At 42.8% G+C, this 21,209-nt stretch overlaps 1 protein-coding gene across 3 annotated transcripts in view; it reads left to right on the top strand.

The window, feature by feature from the left end:
* The window catches only part of LOC126457895 (ATP-dependent DNA helicase PIF1), a 100,842-nt gene that overhangs the window by 64,268 nt on the left and 15,365 nt on the right, over nt 1–21,209 (top strand). For 2 of the 3 annotated variants that reach the window (XM_050094566.1, XM_050094565.1), the window contains exons 8-9: nt 327–466; nt 2,293–2,481. In XM_050094566.1, coding sequence (XP_049950523.1) covers nt 327–466; nt 2,293–2,481 — 329 coding nt within the window. The remainder of the gene's footprint in view (nt 1–326; nt 467–2,292; nt 2,482–21,209) is intronic. The other variant, XM_050094567.1, reaches the window with a different exon arrangement.

Genomic DNA, 21,209 nt, shown 5'->3' with positions numbered 1-21,209 from the left:
AGAATATATTCTTAATTTCATTTATGAAAGGTTGGAGGATGACTAAAATTGTCAGAAACAAAACCATAGTTGAATTAGGCTACTTCAATATTTGTCATAAAGTCGTCTTGTCTACATGTCAGTTTCAGAATAAAATAAAACATGAATGGTTTCATGTATGTCATTTGTACAATGGCAGTATGTAATCAAAACTGAAGTGTAGAATTTGTCAGAATTTTAAAATGAGCAAGAAGAGTATCCTTCTCATTTACACATAATTAAGTAATGTTGCCATGAAAATAAGAGAGAATATTTTGATTTAGTGCGGTACTTCCTTTCTACTTCAGGATCACTCCAGAAATTTCGGATAAGTTAATATCTACGTCGAAACATAAGATTGAAGTGGAAGGAATACTTGCAACAAGATTGTGCAGCCATATGCAAGATGCAGATTTGATCAACCGTACTAAAATGGCAGAGTTGCCAGGTTAGTATGTATGTTCTTTATATAATGAATTAGTATTTCTGGATCAAATATTGTGTGTGTGGGGCAGCTTCGCTTCCTCAAATGTGCTCTCTGTGCTCTCTTTTCTGACATTGAATGGTACTTGAGCTGCACACAACCTTGATGTTGATGGTGCAAACATGTTCATTATAGTCATAAATGTTTTTGATTTTTTCTTCTATCTGTTGCATTAATGTACTGAGCAGAAACCAAGACCAACGAGATGAAAGCACATGGCATAGATTGTTTTATCCCTTAATGGTTTGCTGTTAAGTATCAGAATTAAAACAAGTCGTGATATTAAATGGACCAATTACTCATTTAATAGTAGGAACTGATACACTTTGTGGTTTGTTGTTTTCTGTATTATCTTGCAAGCTCCTGATGCTTCCTGTCTATCATGTCTTCTTTAAAACTGTCATGTATTTGTTGTACTCCATAAAACCTTTCATCCCAGACATGTTTATTTTTAGCATAAGGTAAGCAAAAATGCAGTTGATAAATTTGGAATTTCCACTTGGGGCATACAATGGTGTGGTCTCTCCCACTTGGCTTAGTGAATTATGTTAACATATCAACAGTTACTTGATAAAGTACCTTGCTTCAGATGAGTGATAGGCAATAGATAGAGGTCTCTCCACTCGACTCCCCCATCTCCCCTCCCCCCGTCTCCCCGCCCCTCCCCTCCCCTCCCCCCGTCTCCCCGCCCCGCCCCTCCCCTCCCCCCGTCTCCCCTCCCCTCCCCCCGTCTCCCCTCCCCTCCCCTCCCCCGTCTCCCCTCCCCTCCCCCGTCTCCCCTCCCCTCCCCCGTCTCCCCTCCCCCCGTCTCCCCTCCCCTCGCCTCCCCCCGTCTCCCCTCCCCTCGCCTCCCCCCGTCTCCCCTCCCCTCCCCCCGTCTCCCCTCCCCTCCCCCCGTCTCCCCTCCCCTCCCCCCGTCTCCCCTCCCCTCCCCCCGTCTCCCCTCCCCTCCCCCCGTCTCCCCTCCCCTCCCCCCGTCTCCCCTCCCCTCCCCCCGTCTCCCCTCCCCTCCCCCCGTCTCCCCTCCCCTCCCCCGTCTCCCCTCCCCTCCCCCGTCTCCCCTCCCCTCCCCCCGTCTCCCCTCCCCTCCCCCGTCTCCCCTCCCCTCCCCCCGTCTCCCCTCCCCTCCCCCCGTCTCCCCTCCCCTCCCCCCGTCTCCCCTCCCCTCCCCCCGGTCTCCCCTCCCCTCCCCCCCGTCTCCCCTCCCCTCCCCCCCGTCTCCCCTCCCCTCCCCCCCGTCTCCCCTCCCCTCCCCCCGTCTCCCCTCCCCTCCCCCCGTCTCCCCTCCCCTCCCCCCGTCTCCCCTCCCCTCCCCCCGTCTCCCCTCCCCTCCCCCCGTCTCCCCTCCCCTCCCCCCGTCTCCCCTCCCCTCCCCCCGTCTCCCCTCCCCTCCCCCCGTCTCCCCTCCCCTCCCCCCGTCTCCCCTCCCCTCCCCCGTCTCCCCTCCCCTCCCCCCGTCTCCCCTCCCCTCCCCCCGTCTCCCCTCCCCTCCCCCGTCTCCCCTCCCCTCCCCCCGTCTCCCCTCCCGTCTCCCCTCCCCTCCCCCCCGTCTCCCCTCCCCTCCCCCCCGTCTCCCCTCCCCTCCCCCCCGTCTCCCCTCCCCTCCCCCCGTCTGCCCGCCCCTCCCCCCGTCTGCCCGCCCCTCCCCTCCCCCCCCCCCCCCCCGTCTCCCCGCCCCTCCCCTCCCCCTCCCATACATTACATTTTATGAAGTTACATTATGCGTGGAAATGTATGTTCCTGTTTTGTATTATTATTTCTTATTTAACTATATTCCTATTTCTAATTAGGTGAAACAAAAAGGTTTGCTGCTGTTGATAGTGACCCATATATATCAAAACAGTTAGATCAACAGACACCAGTTGCAAGTGTGATAGAGCTGAAAGTTGGAACACAGGTGATGCTTATGAAAAACCTAAATGTTTCGGAAGGCCTTGTGAATGGTGCAAGAGGTGTTGTTACAAAATTTAATAAAGATGGTAAGATTTAACTCCTTTTTATTCTCTCAGCTATTTGTCCTTACAGCTTTTGGAAAACTTCACAGTATGAATTTTAAGATAAAAGTTGCATGGTAACAAATTTTTCTCTTTACAGTCATCTCTCCAAAATGAATATATGACAGTTCCATGATTTAACTGCAATTCATTCAGTGTCTAGTTTGTTGCTTTAATCCTGCAAAATCATATAACTGATTATTTGACAGTATTCAAGAAGTTTTAATTCTACAAATATGAACTTGCTCCTCATGACTTCATAGGTGTTAACTTCCTGTACAGCATGTGCTCAATTCCAACCACAAAGTTTATCCAGTTTACTAATCTATACTCATACCTTTTGCAGTTAATCTTCCCTTTATTCTCTTCCATATGATATCACCATCAAATTTATAACTCTTTACTGTTTCAAACAATAGAAAGTCCAGGTTGGAATATCAACAATAATGTGACACAGCCCAGTCCAATCTCGGCAGAGCTAGTAGTCGTGTGCATGAAGTGTGCTTGTTTGTGTGAATTTGTGTGGTTTCCTTTCTGAAGAAGGCGTTAGCCAAAAGCTTAGGTTTAACATCATTTCATTGTGCCTGTTGGCTACTAAAGGTGTCATCTTCGTAGTGAGAAGCAATCTTCCCTGTTTTATCAGTTCGTTATATTATTATTTATTTGATACATTTCATCTTTGTAATTATTTGTAATATATTTTCTGTTTTTGTCTTATCCATCTTCAATAATCCTTGCTTGACAGCTTGCTGAGTCTGCTTTCCTTCCTTCCTTCCTGTTGTATCATCTTGACATGAAGTTACATCGCCTTCCCTATCTAATCCTTGTTCGATTCCATCTCTTTCATGCCTTTGTTATTGTTCCTGCATTTGAAATCTGATGTTTCTATAAAATTTTGATTGTCTCTTAGTCTGCATTCATTTTATAAACTGAAGTTTCTTCTGAAATTTTTTAAAAGATAGATGTGGTGTTAATGTGGTATTATAGTTACTTACGTTATCTAGTCAAATGGAAAGTTTGGCAGTATACTTCCCAAAATACAATGCTTATTAGTTTTGTTCATTGTGTCAAAGACACCATAAAATTATGACCAGTTGTATTATAGTTCAACCCTAATACTTCGTTATAACTATGATTAGACACCAGCTGCAGTTCATTAAGTGTGTGTTCCAACATAAATACAATGTGTCCCAGCAGAGGCCCCCAGTTAAGAAACAGTTCTAAAGTCCTTACCATTTTCAATTTGAACTTCAGGGCTTTTCAAGTTATCTGCCTTGTGGTAATAATGTAGATCTCAAGAGATTACTAATTTATAATATCAATTTTGGAAGCCTATGGCAATGCAGTGTGTGACTTCTCAGTGGAGTTCGTTGACCTCTGCCATGGCTGCAGCATCCTTTCACATTGGTGGTGGTGCTGTTCTGGGCAGCAGGTAAATTTCATCTGTTGTCACTGGTTTTAAGCACATTGTGATTATTTTAGAGGTTTCATTTTTTATTTTCATCAGACTTTGATGCATATACTGCAACTGAAAAGCAAAGCAAAGCAAAGCAGTTGGTGGCACATTCTATATTTAGTAGTGCTTCAGTATATCACATTTCAGCTGCTTAGCTGAGTGGTAACGAGTTTACCCCTCATGCACGCGCCCAAGTTCCCATTTAAATGTACATCTCAGCCAGCACTGTACTGGACTCTTGGAGTTGAGCTGGGACCAAATAAGCACTGTGTGTGTGTGTGTGTGTGTGTGTGTGTGTGTGTGTGTGTGTGTGTGTGTGCGTGCGCACGTGCCCCCACTATTTCTTCGTGTGCTGCATAAGAGAAGAAAGTGTCAATTTTCAATAGTATTAAGCAACATACAGAAATGAAATCCTGTGAAAAGAAAGTCAAATTGCAGCAGAATCATTGCAAGGTCACTGCTCTCATCATGGAGGATTGTTGAAAACGCGCATGCTCGCACTCGTGCATGCATGTACACACGCATGCGCTGGAACCCCCCCCCCCCCCCCCCCCACACACACACACACACACACACACACACACACACACACACACACACACACACACACACACACACACCACTACTACTACTACTACTACTACTACTACTACTACATGAGCCTGTTATGCTGATGTCTGTCTGTAAAATTTTGTAACACATTTTATGTTTGTGTAGTATTACCTTTCTGGAGGATGAAAAACTCTTCCAGAAATCAACGTTGATCCTGCAGACAATGGTCACGTGAAATCGAGCTTGCCACGTCCATCCACGAGTTACAGAAAGCAGTAGCTTCCAGCACCCATATTGATTCCATGTTCCTTTACTTCTAGAAGTTATTAGGCATTGTTCTGCATGGTCATCTGATGAACAAACTGAGCATGTGCTGCATAGTACCTCAGTGGTTTGACCAGTTTATAAAGATCGGGCATCAGAGAGTCACCCCCCTAGTGGGCTCGATGCTCTTTGGTGGGTTTGTGCTTGGCTACTACGGGGCCCTAGCCTTTGCAACAACTTTTCTCTTCCATGCTGCATGTCTATCCTCTTGCTATTCCTTTTCTCCGCCCTTGGGGTGTTTTGGGAATGTGTTTTGCATTTCAGTAGCAGACATCAGAACGGTCGCACCACTCGATCCTTCTTTCTTTCTTTCTTTCTTTCTTCACCTTCTCCTATCCTTCCTCTGCATCAGCATTTGAGGTTCCTCTTTTTCTTCTTCCTCCCTATGTGCTCCTGAAGGCTGGCCCACGCATCTGATGCCTAACAGGTGTCTGTGTAATGTGTAATTCCCAGCCCTGGGTCAACAGGTAGGGTTCGCACATACCCCCTGGTACGGGCCAGGCCCAGGGAAGGGCGATTGCCTGAGCTGTTACCTTCGCAAATTGCTGACTGCTCCATCTGTCAGGTGTTCGGGAGGTGTGGCCTGGGGTGTTAACAATCACCTAAGGCCTGTGAGGCCCGCCCCCCCTCTCTGAGGGCGCCATCAGAAGTGCTGGCAATCATGAGGAATTTTCTTACCATGAGCCAATTATTCATGCACTGAAGACGGTCAGTCCTTTGCAATAGTAAGTCCGTTTCTTATTCCGAAAGGTGTTGATGCAATTGCCGGCCCTGTGAAATACTGCTCTCATTTACGCAATAGCATTTTGCTTTTGAAGACAGCTTCTGATTCTCAAGCACAACAGCAACTTGCCACTTCGCATCTTCACAGCTATCCTGTTAGTGTCAAGGCCCATAGAACTGTGAATTACTCCCGTGGTGTTATGTACACTAGCTTGTTCGATGGTCCGACTGAGGCTGAAAGCCAAACATACCTTTCTGGTCAGTATGTCATTGCTGTCCATCGGATGATTTAAAAGGTTGATGCATCCTTAGTGACCACATGCACTCTTTTTCTCACTGTTGATAGAATGGTGCTTCCATCAAAGAGCTTATGAAGTTACCACTGTCGATCATTGATTTGATTTTGGCAGGGAAGCTAAAACATCTTTGGTCTAACCTGCCACTTCCCGAGTTTATTGTGTGGAATTGCTCCCTGTATATCTAGTAAAGCCAACCAATGCCCTTAAATAGTGCAAGGAGTCCCTTTACCAGCTCTTTGGTAGACAGTTTCTTCAAGTGTAGTTGTCCCGAAAATTCTGTGTCTCTTGCTCTCCAATGCCGTGCATTTGAAGATTAGAAGTGATGCAGTTTCTTCGCTCTCATTACAGATCTTACATTTAGGGTCGTCTTCTGTTATACCCATTGTATGTACGTGTTTTTTGAAATTCCCATGGCCCGTCATCAGTCTAACCATGAGTTCAATCTCTTTCCTGTTCAAGCCCAGGACTACAGAGCTTTTTTAAAACACAGCTGTGGCGCCATTGCCTTACCATGTTTTCGTTTATAGACTTTGGTCCAGTGTTCTATGTGCTCTCTTCTAAGCCAGTTACATAGTTTTAGTTTGATCATAGCCTTGGTGATTGTCAGGACAGGTTCCAGTCCAATTAATGGAGTCTTTGGCCCCATCCCGGCCAATCTGTCGGCTTGTTCATTGCCACCAACCCCTGAGTGGCCAGGGACCCACACTAGATTTACCCTATTGGTTCCCCCTAGCTCCGCCAGAACCCCGAGACATTCTGCAACAATTTTAGATTTTGTTGTGGGAGCTGCCTATGGTATCAGAGTTGCCTGGCTGTCTGAATAGATGAAGATGCTATGGTCCTTGTAGCACCTACACGTATTCTCCTCCACACACGCCCTGATTGCAGTAATCTCAGTTTGGAATACTAAGGCCAATTTTACTAGAGAGATGATGCCCTCCAGTCCTGGCTGAACCCCGTACGCCCCAGCCCCAGTGCCATGGTCTGATTTCGACCCATCAGTGAACCAGACAATGTCCCCTGTACAGTGTCGAACTGTTTTTCCCACTGCTACCTGCTTCCAGTTATTATGTTGTAAGGCTTGTTGAAGTAGTTGGGAGTTGTTATATAGTCGGCTGGCATTTCCCCAGCCTTTCCCATATTTACCTCATGCACTATTTCAGTGTGTGATTCTGGATATCTCAATGAGATCCAGTTTTTGCCAATTTTGAGTCTGTATGCACCAGCTGCTTCCTTCATCTTGACTCAAACGTGTAGTGGATGCATGTCCAGCATGGCTTCCATCCCAGCGGTTGGTGTGCTGCTAATTCTGCCTGTTGTGGTTCTGCAGCTTAGCAAGCTCCTTAGCTGCAACCTGCTGTTCTACCTTCTGCCACCACACTACCGCCCCGTAGTAAATCCTAGGTCTAACCACTGTGGTGTATATCCAGTGCATACCTCTGGGTTTAGATCCCAGTTTTTAACAGAAGCCCTTCTGGTACTCACTAGAGGAACTTTCGCCTTGGAGCAGATGCTCTTAATGTGAGGGATCCATGTTAGTTTCTCATCTAAGGTTACTCCTAGATATTTCACTATCACCTTCACAGGTAGAGTTTCATCGAAAAGCTTTAGGTTCCAACTTGAGTGTTGGATCTGCTTCTTCGTGAATGGTACCACAGCAGTCTTCTTAGGATTAACTGTTAAATCCTGTTACAGTCCGACCATACATTCCAAACGCAATGCACTGCTACTAGTGTCATCGTTTCAACCACATCTGACCAAACCTGCGATAGGGGTGCTTACAAGGGCGACTGTCTGCCGCCTCCTCCCTACTGTATCAACTGCAATGGCAACTGTGCATCCTCCTCTCGAGATTGTCCCATGTATCTTGATGAGCAGGCTGTCCAGGAGAGCTGGGTAAAGGAAAACCTGCCTTACCCAGTCGCTTGTGAGTTATTGGCTAGTTGCAAACCCTGCATTCTACCATCTGGCTCATACAATACTGTTCTTGCTAAATCTCACTCCATGAAGGATGTGGCCACGCAGACATGTGACCTCAGATTCAGCACCACGGTTGTAAAATTGCCCTGCATCATGGTAGCATCCCCGTCTCCTCCTCCAGCTGTGCAACAAGCCACGAAACTTTTGCCTCACAGGGTTTGTTCCTTGCTCCCCTTCCCTCATTGTGACTGTTCTCCAATGGAATGTTTGTGGCCTTCAATCCAAAAAAGAGGACTTCGGCTGCTCTTTGAACTGCAGCGTCCACTTGTTCTCAGTCTCGAGGAAACAAAATTGTGTCCTCACAACTTCTTTGAGCTCTCTTTTCTTCCCGGCTCGTTTTGACCTCCCTCCCGAGGGCGGCATTCAATCTCACTGGGGGGTCATGCTGCTCACCCAGGATGACATACATAGTCAACCCATCTCCCTTGCTACCTGGCTTGAAGCAGTTCTGATACATACTCGAGCGACCAATTCCTGTGTGCTATCCATTTGCTGATTCCTACCCGACCTACATACACCCCCAAATGGTAGCTTTCTAAGGGTGACTGGAGGCTTTACTCCTCCCTGGCGGCCTTCAGCAAAAACATTTCCCCAGTTGTGATGACCAGGTAGAATATCTTACAAACGCTATCCTTACCCTCACAGAACCTTCCATTCCTTGCACTTCCACTTTACCGTTTTCCAGTCCCTTGGTTGACTGGGTGTGCAGTGACACAATCCGCATGCAGAGGCACTCTCTCCGCATTTTTAACCGTCATCCTACATTGGCAAACTGCATTCGTTACAAACAGTTGCATGCACAGTGTCCTCTCATTCTTTGGTATAGCAAAAAACTAGCTGGATCCCATTTATTAGTTCTTTTAACAGTTTCACTCCATCTTCTGTCGTGTGGGCCAACCTTCGGCGGCTCCCTGGGATGAAGATCCATTAGCCAATTTCAGGCGTGACAGTAGCAGACAATATCGTAGTGGACCCATTGTTATCTGAAACACCTTGGGCTGCCATTTTGCGGAGATTCAGAGCTGCTGCCGCTATCACCCTGCCTTCCTCCATTGGAAACGAGTGGAGGTGGCTCAGGCAATGCCTTTCTCTTCTTAGAACAGTGAGTGCTACAATGGTGACTTTAGTACGAGGGAGCTAGATCATGCTCTCACTTCATTCCGATCCTCGGCCCCAGGGCCAGACGATGTTAACATACAGATGTTGGCAGCACCTTTTTCTTGTAGGTAAGCCCTTTCTTCTTCATACGTACAATTGCATCTGGGCAGAGGGCACGTTTCCCAGGCACTGGCGTGTGCAGTCACTGTCATACCTGTACCTAAGCCCGGTAAGGATAAACACCTTCGTTCTAGCTACTGCCCTATTTCTCTCACCAGCTGCATTTTCAAGGTGATCGAACATATGATTCATGCCCGGCTGGTATGGTGACTCAAGCCTTGCAGTTTGCTAACCGCTGCCAGGCATCTCCGGCTCCCTTTTTGTTGACTCAAGCCTTGCAGTTTGCTAACCGCTGCCAGGCATCTCCGGCTCCCTTTTTGTTGACTATTTTGGGATCTATTGCAGTTCTCCATGGACCTGTCTCACTCAGCGGCATCTTCAGTGAAGTCTTGATCGTCTTCTGGAGCATCGACAATGGCTTTTGTTTTTCCACAGACAAAACTGTCTGTCTGAATATCTGGCGGCGCAGTTGGTCTCTCCCACCATCTTGACATCTTGGGCTTGTTGCCATTCCATTTGTTGAAACTACAAAATTCCTGAGGCTCATGTTCAATAGGAAACACTCTTGGTCCTCCCAGGTGTCTTACGTGACAGCCCACTGTAGGCGGTTCCTCAATGTCCTACGTGTCCTCAATGGTACTTCCTGGGGTGCTGATCGAACCACCCTCCTCCATTTGTACCGTTCCCTTGTCCATTCGAAACTCGACTAAGGGTGATTTGTTTATGCGTCTGCACGTCCATCCCTCTTATGCCGTGTCAACACTATCCACCGTTATGGCCTCCGTTTGGCCACTGGCGCCTTTTACACTAGCCCGGTTGAGTGTCTGTGTGCAGAAGCTGCCGAACTACTGCTGTCATATGGCTGTGAGTGTCTCCTCAGCAGATATGCATGCAGTTTGTTTGCCATGCCTGGCCACCCATCCTATGCCTCCTTCTTCAATGACTCCTCTGAGCGTCAGTAGGGGGCGTGTCCCTCTTCTGTTACCTCCTGGAGTTCGCTTTTGGCTCTTGCTCCAGCAACCTAACTTCATGCTACCTGCCACATTCCCAATGGGTGTGAGCCCTTCACCACCTTCGCTTCATGCAGTGGTCTGTGATCATCTTGGCCTTCATTCACTTCCTAAGGACACTACTCCAGCCTCGCTCTATCGCCTTCAATTTCATGACCTTTGCATGGAACTTCACGATAGTACCTTCGTGTATACTGATGGCTCTTGTACTGATCATGGTGTCGGGTGTGCCTTTGTTACTGGCAGTGATATTTTTTGGTATCGGCATCTGGAACACTGGTCAATATTTACTGCAGAGCTCATCGCTCTATATCAGACCGTGCAGCACATGGGGGAACACAGGCTTTTCAGTTGCATCATCTGTTCTCTCTCTTGCTGCCCTTCAGAACCTCATTGTGCTGTACACCGTTCATCCCTTAGTGCAACTGGTACAGGAAAGTTTTCACTTGCTCCCTCTTGATGGAGCCACTGTGATGTTTATGTGGGTTCCTGGTCATGTCGGTCTGACGAGAAATGAGGCTGCTGCCAAGGCTGCAGTCCTTGTGCCTCCGCCCGCTAGTTCTTCCAGTCCCTCCAATCTGTGTGTTGCCGTCTGTCAGCACGTGGTGTCACTTTGGTGTCACTACTGGTCCTCCCTTCATGGAAACGAGCTTTGGGGAATTAAGCCTCTCTCGTTGGTTTGGACGACGTCCGCTCGCCGCGAGGAAATCATTTCAGCTAGGTTTTGCCTTCGCCATTTGGTAAGTGCCTCAACCTCTGACAGTTCGCCATTTTCTGATGGAATGCCCTTTTTTTAACCACTTAGTTCTCATTTATGTTTGCTGTCTGAGTTACCAGCAGTTTTGGCGAACGATGATGGGCTGTTAACCATGTTTTACTTTTTATCTGTCGTAGCAATATGGTGAAGGAAATTTACTCTTTAGTTCAGGACGTTGGGCTGGCATATATTCGTTTCTAACTCTTCTTTCTTTTTTCCCCCCTACAGTTCTGACATGGGCCCATATGACGCTAGTTGTTTCTCCACCCGAAAGCAAATCAAAACCCACAAACCCAATCTTAGTGCATGTGAGGAACCTTCGTGGATTAGTAATTACAGGCCTTTTTTATTGTTGAAATATTCTCTTATTACCAGCAAGTTCTTCACGCAGTTCTATTCAGGGAATGAGATACTATTTCAGTATTTATTTTTCATAGTTTTAGAACAAAAATTCATACTTACTCAGTCAGAGATGACAATCGTGCAGTGATAACAAACTCAAAGCTAGATAGCATGTGTGAATAATAGTCACATTCAGAATGTGTGTTATTTTTCATTTAAATGAAATTCCAATAATTTGGTGTTTAGGAATATAAATAATTTAATACCTATGGGAAAAAAATGTCAAACTTTAAACATTTTTTCCAATTAATCTTCTGCAGTCATAGCCTGTTTGTTCTCTAACTATGTACAACACAAATGATATTGGTATGACTGAGCCAAATATGCTATCAATGATATTTTCAGTCACTGAACGATTAAATTCTGTGAATTACATGATTTTGTGAATTACATGATTTTGTGGTTACTGGTGTCAACTCTTATTTTATTACGATGATCATTTCTCCCTTTGTAGGCAGGCATCAACAAAATACTTTCACATTGAGAGGGGGGAATGTTGGAGATAGAAATTTCTTGAAAAGATCTCACTGCATCGAAAAATGCCTTTGTTTTAATAATCACCACTCCAACTTGCATATCATACCCATGGCAATCTAAACGCATATTTTGCAGTGGTATAAGGCAAGTTTGCCCCTCGTTGAATTTTTTCGATGTCCTCCATCTTTCCTGTCTGGTAAGGATCCCATACTGCACAGCAGTACTCTAGCACAGGATGGACAAGCATAATGCCGTAGTCTCTTTAGTGGATCTGATGTAGCTTCTGAGTATTCTGAGAGTTAAACAGTACATTTAGTCTTCCCCACAATATGTTCTGTGTGATGGAGATATAATTGCTGAACAGTTCAAAGAAAACCAGAGTTTCATTTCATATAGGTACCCCACTCATACAATTATAGTCGGTGGCGTCTTCAGTCTACCCTCGATATGCTGGAAAAATTATACATTTAAAGCTGGCGGCAGACATAAAACGTCATCAGAAATTGTACTGAATGTTTTCTCAGAAAATTATTTTGAACAGTTAGTTCATGAGCCCACTCAGTTGCGAAAGATAATTGACCTCTTAGAACAAATAATCCTGGACAAATAGGGAGTATCATGATGAATACAGGGATTAGCAAGCACAAGGCAGTTGCTGCTAGGCTGAATACTGTAACACCTACAACCATCAAAAAGAAACGCAAAGTACATTTATTTAAAAAAGCTGATAAAAATGGTCTTCGTGCCTTTTTAAGAGACAGTCTCCACTCCTTCCAATCTGATCACGTAAATGTTGAAAAGATGAGGAATGATTTCAAAGAGATGGTATTGATGGCAATTGGGAGATACATACCACATAAATTAATAAGTGATGGTACTGATCCCCCATGGTACACAAAAGGGATCAGATCACTGTTGCAGAAGCAACGAAAAAAGCATGCCAAATTTAAAAGAACACAAAATCCTGAAGATTGGCAAAGTTTTGCAGAAGTTCGAAATATAGCACATGCTTCAGTGTGAGATGCTTTTAATAATTTCCACAATAATGAAACTCTGTCTCGGAATCTGGCAGAAAACCAAAAGAGATTCTGGTCATATAAAAGCACACCAGTAGCAAGACGCAGTCAATACCTTCACTGTGCGATAACAATGGTGAAGTCACTGATGACAGTGCCACCAAAGCAGAGTTATGGTTTCTGTTTAAGATGTTCATTATTGTTATCCATAGGTATTTAGATGAATTGACAGCCTTTAGATTTGTGTGTTTTATCATGTAACAGAAATTTAATAGATTCATTTTAGTACTCACATAGATGACGTCAGACTTCTCATTATTTAAGAGTCAATTGTCACTTAATGCACCATACAGATATCTTGTCTAAATCATTTTGCAATTGGTATTGAACTCTGGAGACCTTAATAAGCAGTAAATGGCAGCGTCATCTGCAAACAATCCAAAGAATCATGCACAGATTGTCTTTTAAATAATTTATATTAACTCCTTGGAGAATGCCGGGTATCACATCTGCTTGACTCAATAACTTGCCATCAGTTACTACAAAATGTGAGCTTTGACAGGAAATCACAAACACAGTATCTCAATTGAGTGGATACTTCGTAGGCAAGCAATTTGATTGGAAGTTGCTTGTCAGAAACAGTGTCAAAAGCCTCTGGAAATCTAGAAATAGGGAATCAGTTCGAGATCCATTGTCAATAACACACATAGAATAAAGAGCTAGTTGTGTCCCACAAGAACGATATTTCCTGAAACCAAGCAGACCATTTGTAAAAACAGGTAAATCATTTTGAGGTAAGTCATAATGTTCAAACCCATTACATGTCCCAAAACTCTACTGCAAATTGACTTCAGTGATATGGATCTGTAATTCTGGAGATTACTCCTATTTTCTTTCTTGGGTATTGGTGTGAGTTGTGCAAATTTCCAGGCTTTAAGTACAGGTATTTCAATGAGTGAGTGGTTGTGTATTATATCAGCATACTCTAAAAGGAACCTGACTGGTATACAATCTGGACCCTGAACAAGAAGACTTAACTTCATTAAGCGACGTTAAGGACTGTCCGGAAAGATTATTATATTTTGGTATTTTTACACACACACACACACACACACACACACACACACAGACAGACAGACAGACAGACAGACAGACAGTGAGTGAGTGAGTGAGTGAGTGAGTGTTTCGTGTCATCATCAAAGCGCTGCGTTGCGAGCCAGATTTGTGTTGTTGTTGGAAACAGATGGCAGTCACAGTGTGAAAGATCCAGACTGTACAGCAGATGAGGAAACATCTCCCAGTTAAGAGCATTGAGTACTTCTTGAGTACAGTTTTTGCAGTGTGGGGTCAAGCATTGTCATGCAGGAAAAAATTTTCTGAGCTCACCTTTCTGCTACTGTACTTACTCGACTTATTTTCAGTTTTCCGAAGCTTGACAATAACCTTGCAGAGTTCGTTGTTGTTCCACACTCCAGAAAATTGACAAGCAGCATACATTTCCTGTCCCAAAAATACAGTCACCATAATCTTTCTTGCAGACATCATTTGCAAGCAATTTCATGTTGGTTTATGTGGAAATTTGTGTGCCCCCACTCCATAGACTTTATGACCAGTTCATCACTCACAATGTCTGGTCCTCCACTTCTCTCTGTGTGAACATTAGTTCAGCCACTTTTAAACCTAATGCACTGTTGGCGCATTCCACCTTCAGTGATCACACTGTTTCCATGCACTTCACACAGTTGCCACCAAATCTTAATCAGTTTATGGTTTTTGCCAATAAAAATCGTATTACTGACCACACTTCACTCACAGGATTTTCAGTTGCAGCACGCATTTAAAATTTTTATTGTGAAATAACAGGAAATGACACAAACCTCACTTTGCACAACTGGATGCCGCCTGAACGGACCAGCACTCAGAAGACAATATGGCCACACTAACCATATCCATTGTTGTTACAGGCAAAAACTTAATCTAATTTCTGGACAGTCCTCATGAGTTGCTTTGCTACACCAAGCATATCTACTTTGAAGTTACTCATATTGCCAGCTCTTCCTGATTTGAACCCTGGAATACTTCCTTCGTCTTCAGTGGTGAAAAAAAGTTGTAAAACTTGGTTTAGTAAGTCCAATTCAGTGGCACTGTCATTGGTAACATTACCATGGCTATTGCTCATTGAAGCTATTGATTGTGTCTTGCCACTGGTGTACTTTGCATGTGACCAGAATCTTTGTATTTTATGCCACATTTCGAGACAGTGTTTCACTGGGGAGTTGTTAAAAGCATCTCGCTTTGAAATCTAAATGTTGAACTTCTGTCTTGTAGATGTTGTGTTCCTTTAAATTTGGCATGCTTTTCTCGTAGCTGCCGCAATGGTGTTCTGATCTGTTTGTGGACCATCAAGCCACATCTGATCTACGCTTTCATTGTAGTTTCAGAAGGAATGGAGACTGTCCCTTAGGAAGGCATCAAGCGAATTTTTATATGCTTTTCTAACTAGATATATTTTGTGTTTATTTTTGGTGGGTTTGATTATTATGGTATTTAGTCTTATTGCAATGATCTAGTGGTCACTAATCCCTGTATCTATCATGATGCTCACTATTTGCATGGGATTATTTGTTGCTTAGAGGTCAAGAATGTTTTTGCAACCATTTACACTTTGAGTGGCCTCCTAAATTAATTGCTCAAAATAAATGTCAGAGGAAGCATTTAGTACAATTTCGGATGACGATTTATACCAACCACCATCTTTGAACACCTATTTTTGTCTGCATGTCAAAGGTAAATTGAAGTCATCACCAACAATAATTGTATCAGTGAGGTACTTATTTGAGATGATACTAAAGTTTTCTTTGAACTTTTTTCAGCAAGTGAATCATCTGAGTTGGGCTCAGTGAAAGAAACCAATTTTTAATTTATTCTGGTTGTCAAGTTTAACATATGTCCATAACAGATCACAGGGACTGTCTATTTCAATTTAACTGTGAGGTAAAATACATCTAACAGCAACAAACACGCTGCCATTAGCCATATGTAATCTGTCATTTCTAAACACCATTAGGTCCTTTACAAAAATTTCAGCTGTACTTATCTCTGGCTTAAGCCAACTTCAGTACCTATAATGATTTCAGATTTAGTGCTTTCTATTAGCACTTGGAGCTCTGGTTCTTTCTTAACATAGCTTTGACAGTTTACTACTATAATAGCTTTGATTCCTAGGTATACCTTTGTCCTTTTTGACCTGCTCCCTTTGAGACTGAAGCCCGTTTTATTATTTCCCAACCTCACAAGGAAAAAAAAAACCTATCCACTCCACACAGCCCCCACTACCCATTGTAGCTGCTGCTTGTGTGTAATGGACTCCTAACCTACTCAGCGATCCTGATACCCCAACACCTTATGGCGCAAGTTGACCTACACGGTTGCAGAACCATCTGAGCCTCTGTTTCAGACCCTTCACTCAGCTCTGTATAAAAGATCCACAATTGGTCCTGTCAGTGATGCCGCAGATAGTGAGCGCTGCCTTCATCTTGCAAGCAAGACTGGCAGGCTTTATCACTTCAAGCAAACGCCCGAAACCAGAGAGAATCTCTTTAGATCAAAAGTTACACAAATTGTTAGTACTGACATGAGCCACCACCCGCAGTTGGCTCTTCACGGCACCCAGAAGTGTGTTCCACATGTGGGATAACTTCCCCAAGTATACACACAGAGTGCACATGTTGACCCTGAAATTATTGGTATATTGGAGCACCACTTAAATAAATTGACAATTCAGAGGCTTCCATTACCAGGATACAGATTAGCTGGCTGTTTTTCAGGGAGTTCCTTGCGTAGTGGGGGAGTGTCTATGTACATAAGAAAAAGTATTCCATTTGAGTCCATAGACGTATCATGGCACTGCACTGAACTGATATTTGAATGTTGTGCAGGGGCAGTTGAATTTAGTGAAACTTCCCTTCTTTGCTTAGAACTGGTTTTCCATCTGAGCTCTTGATATTCATAGAAGTGTTTCTCTTTTCTCCGAAGGTCTCTTTAATTTTCCTGTAGGCAGTATCTATCTTACCCCCTTGTGATATATGCCTCTACATCTGTAGAGCCCTTACTTAGCCATATTTGTAATTTTTATTTTGGGAATGGTCAGTTTCCTGAACGATTAAAATACTCAGTAGTAAAGCCACTGTATAAAAAGGGAGAAAGGGATAATGCAGACAATTGTAGACCTATGTTTATGCCATCAGTGTTTGCTAAAGTTATTGAAAAGACTGTATTTGTGTAAGGATAATTGATCATTTTATATCAAACAATTTGCTATCAAATGTACAGTTCAGCTTTCGAAGTCATCTAACAACTGAAAATACTATATTTTATTTTCTCTGAGTTACTGGATGGGTTAGACAAGGGTTTTGAATGCTAGGCATATTTTTTTATTTAACTAAGGCGTTTGATTGTGTTGATCACAAAATATTGCTCCAGAAGTTGGACCTTTACGGAATACGGGGAGTAGCTCACAATTGGTTCACCTCTTACTTTAGCAACAGACATCAAAAGGTCATTATTCACAATGTTGAGATTGGCTGTGATGTGGGGTTATGAGTGGGGTATGGTCAAGAGGGGGGTGCCCCAGGGAACAGTGTTGGGGCCACTCCAGTTCCTTATTTATGTAAATTATATGCCATCTAATATTACGGGTAACTCTAAAATATTTCTGTTTGCTGATGACACTAGCTTGGTAGTAAAGGATGTTGTGTGCAACTTGGCTCAGTTTCAAATAGTGCAGTTCATGACCAAAGTTCATGGCCTGTAGAAAATGAACCAACACTAAATCACAGTAAGACTCAGTTTTTACTGTTTCTAACACACAATTCAACAAAACTCGAAATTTTAATTTCACAGAATGGGCATCTGATTAGTGAAACTCAACAGTTCAAATTTCTAGGTGTTCAGATAGATGGTAAACTGTCATGGAAAGCCCAACTTCAGGATTTTGTTAAAAGACTTAAAGCTGCCATTTTTACTATTCAAAAGGTATCTGAAATGAGTGATTGTTCTACATGAAATTAGTCTACTTTGCTCATTTTCATTCACTTATGTATGGTATTATATTTTGGGGTAACTCTTCCCATTCTAAAAGGATATTTTTGGCTCAGAAATGTGTAGTTCGGGCAATAAGTGGTGTAAGTTTGCGAACCTCTTGTCGACGCCTGTTTACGAGTCTGGGTATTTTGACATTGGCCTTTGGATGAGACTCCCTTAACTCTTGTGCAGAAAGGTGTGCAGTATACTGCGTGTATCAATTTTCAATAAGCTACCACTCGAATTCAAAAATCTTAGCAGTAATCCACACACTTTCAGATCAAAACTGAAGAGTCACTCCTATTCTGTCGAGGAGTTCTTCGAAAAATTAAACTGATTCTTGTTGTATTATTGATTGCATTTACTTAAACTTATGCATTGACTTTTTCGAGTTCATAAACATTTTATTTTTGTCTGTTATTACTTTTATGTTGTAATTTCATGTACTGACATGTTTAATGACCTTGGAGATTTGCTCCTCAATTTGGTCCTATGGAATTTGATGTATAAATAAATAAATTGTATTCTTCCCCTCCTTAGCAGTCATGTTCCTAAGGGGGCCCCATTATATGCCTAACATTGGAGATCCCAACAACCAGTAAGCCTATTCTCTGTGACTGTATCTTGCAGCCTGAAAGGCTTCCTCTGAAACAGAACAAGTCACTGCCTCTGATTTAAGATCTTCACCAGCCACAGGTAGCACTTGAAACATCTTTGTCAGGTGAAAAGGGGAAGCCCTCCCTGTGGAAAGTATTTCGTTGCTGCCACTCCTTGGAACAACCTCCCACTCAATCACGGATGAGGGGTTAGCCTCTGTGTAGGCAGTACCTTTGGTGGCCACAGTAGTGGACACGTGGGACATACTGGATGTCACTTGGATTCTCACATCCAGCACCCCACCCCCCCCCCTGCCAATCCCCCTACACACACACACACACACACACACACACACACACACACACACACACACACACACACACAGTGATGACTGTTGGTAACAGCCACAAGCTGCAAGCTGTGTGTCCAATGCCAGCACCTTCTGGAGCTGTGAGTGAGTCACCAACTCAGCCTGCATCCAAACACAGCAATCACAATCCCTACCCATACTAAAGATGGCGAAACTCTACAGTTATTAAAAGACAAAACTGTGTCTACTAAGCACACAAACATGCAAAAAATTTGCAAACTAAACAACCCAGCACCCAGGTAAGTGAAAATAAGTTGCTTCTGTTTGAAGCTTGTAAAAATAATTAACAGTGCTGCACTCTCTGGTGGTGGTGGTGGTGGTGGTGGTGGTGGTGGTGGTGGAGGAACAAGAGCTGCTGGCTTCCTGTAATTATTTTACTCAGTGACCTGATAGATAAATGGTGATCACAACACTATAGTGGTTAACTTGAAATATTTTCAGATTTATTGATACCTGAAACATTACAGTGATCAGCTTTTGCTATTAGATTTATGTATCACAGACCACTATCTAAACTTCACAAGTCCTAAATAGCAACATATTGACTGAACAATTTGCTCATCATTTGGTAACACAATTACTTCACGTATTAGATATTCACACAATGATTTTATATGATGATTACAAATTGAAAATTAATCACAGGGTGAATCACAACATAATAGTACATACAACTGGAATCATTCATCTGACTGATGACACATTTAGATTGGGAATGACTATAAAATGATGGTCAGTTGATTACTTAATCTGCACTGACTGTGGCCACTTGTTAACTTCATGAAGATGAACTAAGGGCCTAACACACAGAGGTTGGCTATTTGATTACCAAGCACTGACTCCCAAATTATCACACATTTTGTTTGGTTGTAACTGTGAAATGTTACCAGGTTGGCTGCTGAACCTGGACTGACTGTAGAACCATCCAGCACAACTATTTATAGAAGTTTGTCTGTACAATAATTAAAATTTGATATGATGTTTTACTTTATAACAGGGAAAAGAACCAAATTAGTAAACAAGAAATTACAATGACCCAAGGATCAAGTCTGTTATATTATGGATTGGATAACAGTATAATTGACAAATTATGGGTATTAAAATGTAATTGGATAGGTAAAAATCTGCTCACCAAGTAGCAGTAGGAAAAAATGTATAAAGATAGAGAAATTTTCATGCTTTTAGAACCGGTGGCTCCTCCTGACATTGTATTTTCAAAAACTGATTGTTTTCATTGATAAATCATAGGTAACACTAGACTTAAATAATTCCTTCAATCAAAATTGACAAAAACTTGAAATTTTCTAGCTTGAATGATTGACAAACTAACACGTTTTTCTAGTGAAAATGGACATATCCATGTGCTCATAAGACACTCAAATTAAAACATTTATTTATGTATATTATTTTCACATAATTTAACTACAGTATTACTGTTACTGATTGAGAAAATATATCTTCAACAAATAATTCTGATGATATAAAGCCTGAATATGAAATTAACTGCTTTGTATACTTGTCTCACACATTTTCTCCGCAAAAACGTGGCTGAATAAAGGGAAAAAATATTATCAGAAGTGCTTCAAGAACATGGGGGTGGTTCCACCTTGCTCCATCACAACTCTTAACATAATGTTTTTTGCATTTCATTTGTTATCCTTATTATAATAAAGTACAATGATGCGCCTGACAATACGGTTCCCATCGTCTTCTGGCCACTGGTCATTGGCTGAAACGTTGTGGTGACCAGCACTGCAGAACTCCGTGCCAATAAAAACGTACAATGCTGCATTTTCATGATCTTGTAAACTGCACATAAAACAGAAAATAAATGAAATTGTTTGAATATATTTGAATAACGTGAATGTGAATACACTGAAATACAAATTTATAAATGTTTATCAGGCATTGCTCAGCTGGAAAGGCATCCATTTTACCTTAAATATTTATAACAATACAGTGTGGAGTATCAGACTAGCTTTGCAATTGGATTGGAGGGTTTGTAGCAGACGTAACACATCATGTCGGGCTTAACAGAGAGGAATCTTCTGACATAAAAGTAACTTCAGATGTACCCATAGGGAGTGTCGTAGGACCATTGCTGTTCACGACATATTAAATGACCTAGTGGATAACATTGGAAGCTCAAAGCTCATTTTTGTGGATGATGATGATTAGAGAGAAGTCATAACACTAGAAAAATTCTAAGCAAAGACCTACAGAGGATTGACACTTGCTGCAGGGTTTGGCAGTTGACCCTCAATCCTAAAATGTTAGTAGACCAATGGGTGATGCTATATTAATCAGTGCTACCTCTCTTCTCTACTACTCAGTGATCTAATATCTTTTCTTTGACTGGTAAATTTTAGGAAGCGAATAATGAAATGCTTGACAGGTAAGTTAGTGATGCCTCATATATTATACTGTTTATGATCAAAATTATTACTCAT

This window comes from Schistocerca serialis, chromosome 2 (assembly GCF_023864345.2).
Source record: "Schistocerca serialis cubense isolate TAMUIC-IGC-003099 chromosome 2, iqSchSeri2.2, whole genome shotgun sequence".
Classification (NCBI taxonomy): Eukaryota; Metazoa; Arthropoda; class Insecta; order Orthoptera; family Acrididae; genus Schistocerca; species Schistocerca serialis.
The sequence above is the reverse complement of the archived record's forward strand: the minus strand, read 5'-3'. Positions and strand labels throughout refer to the sequence as shown.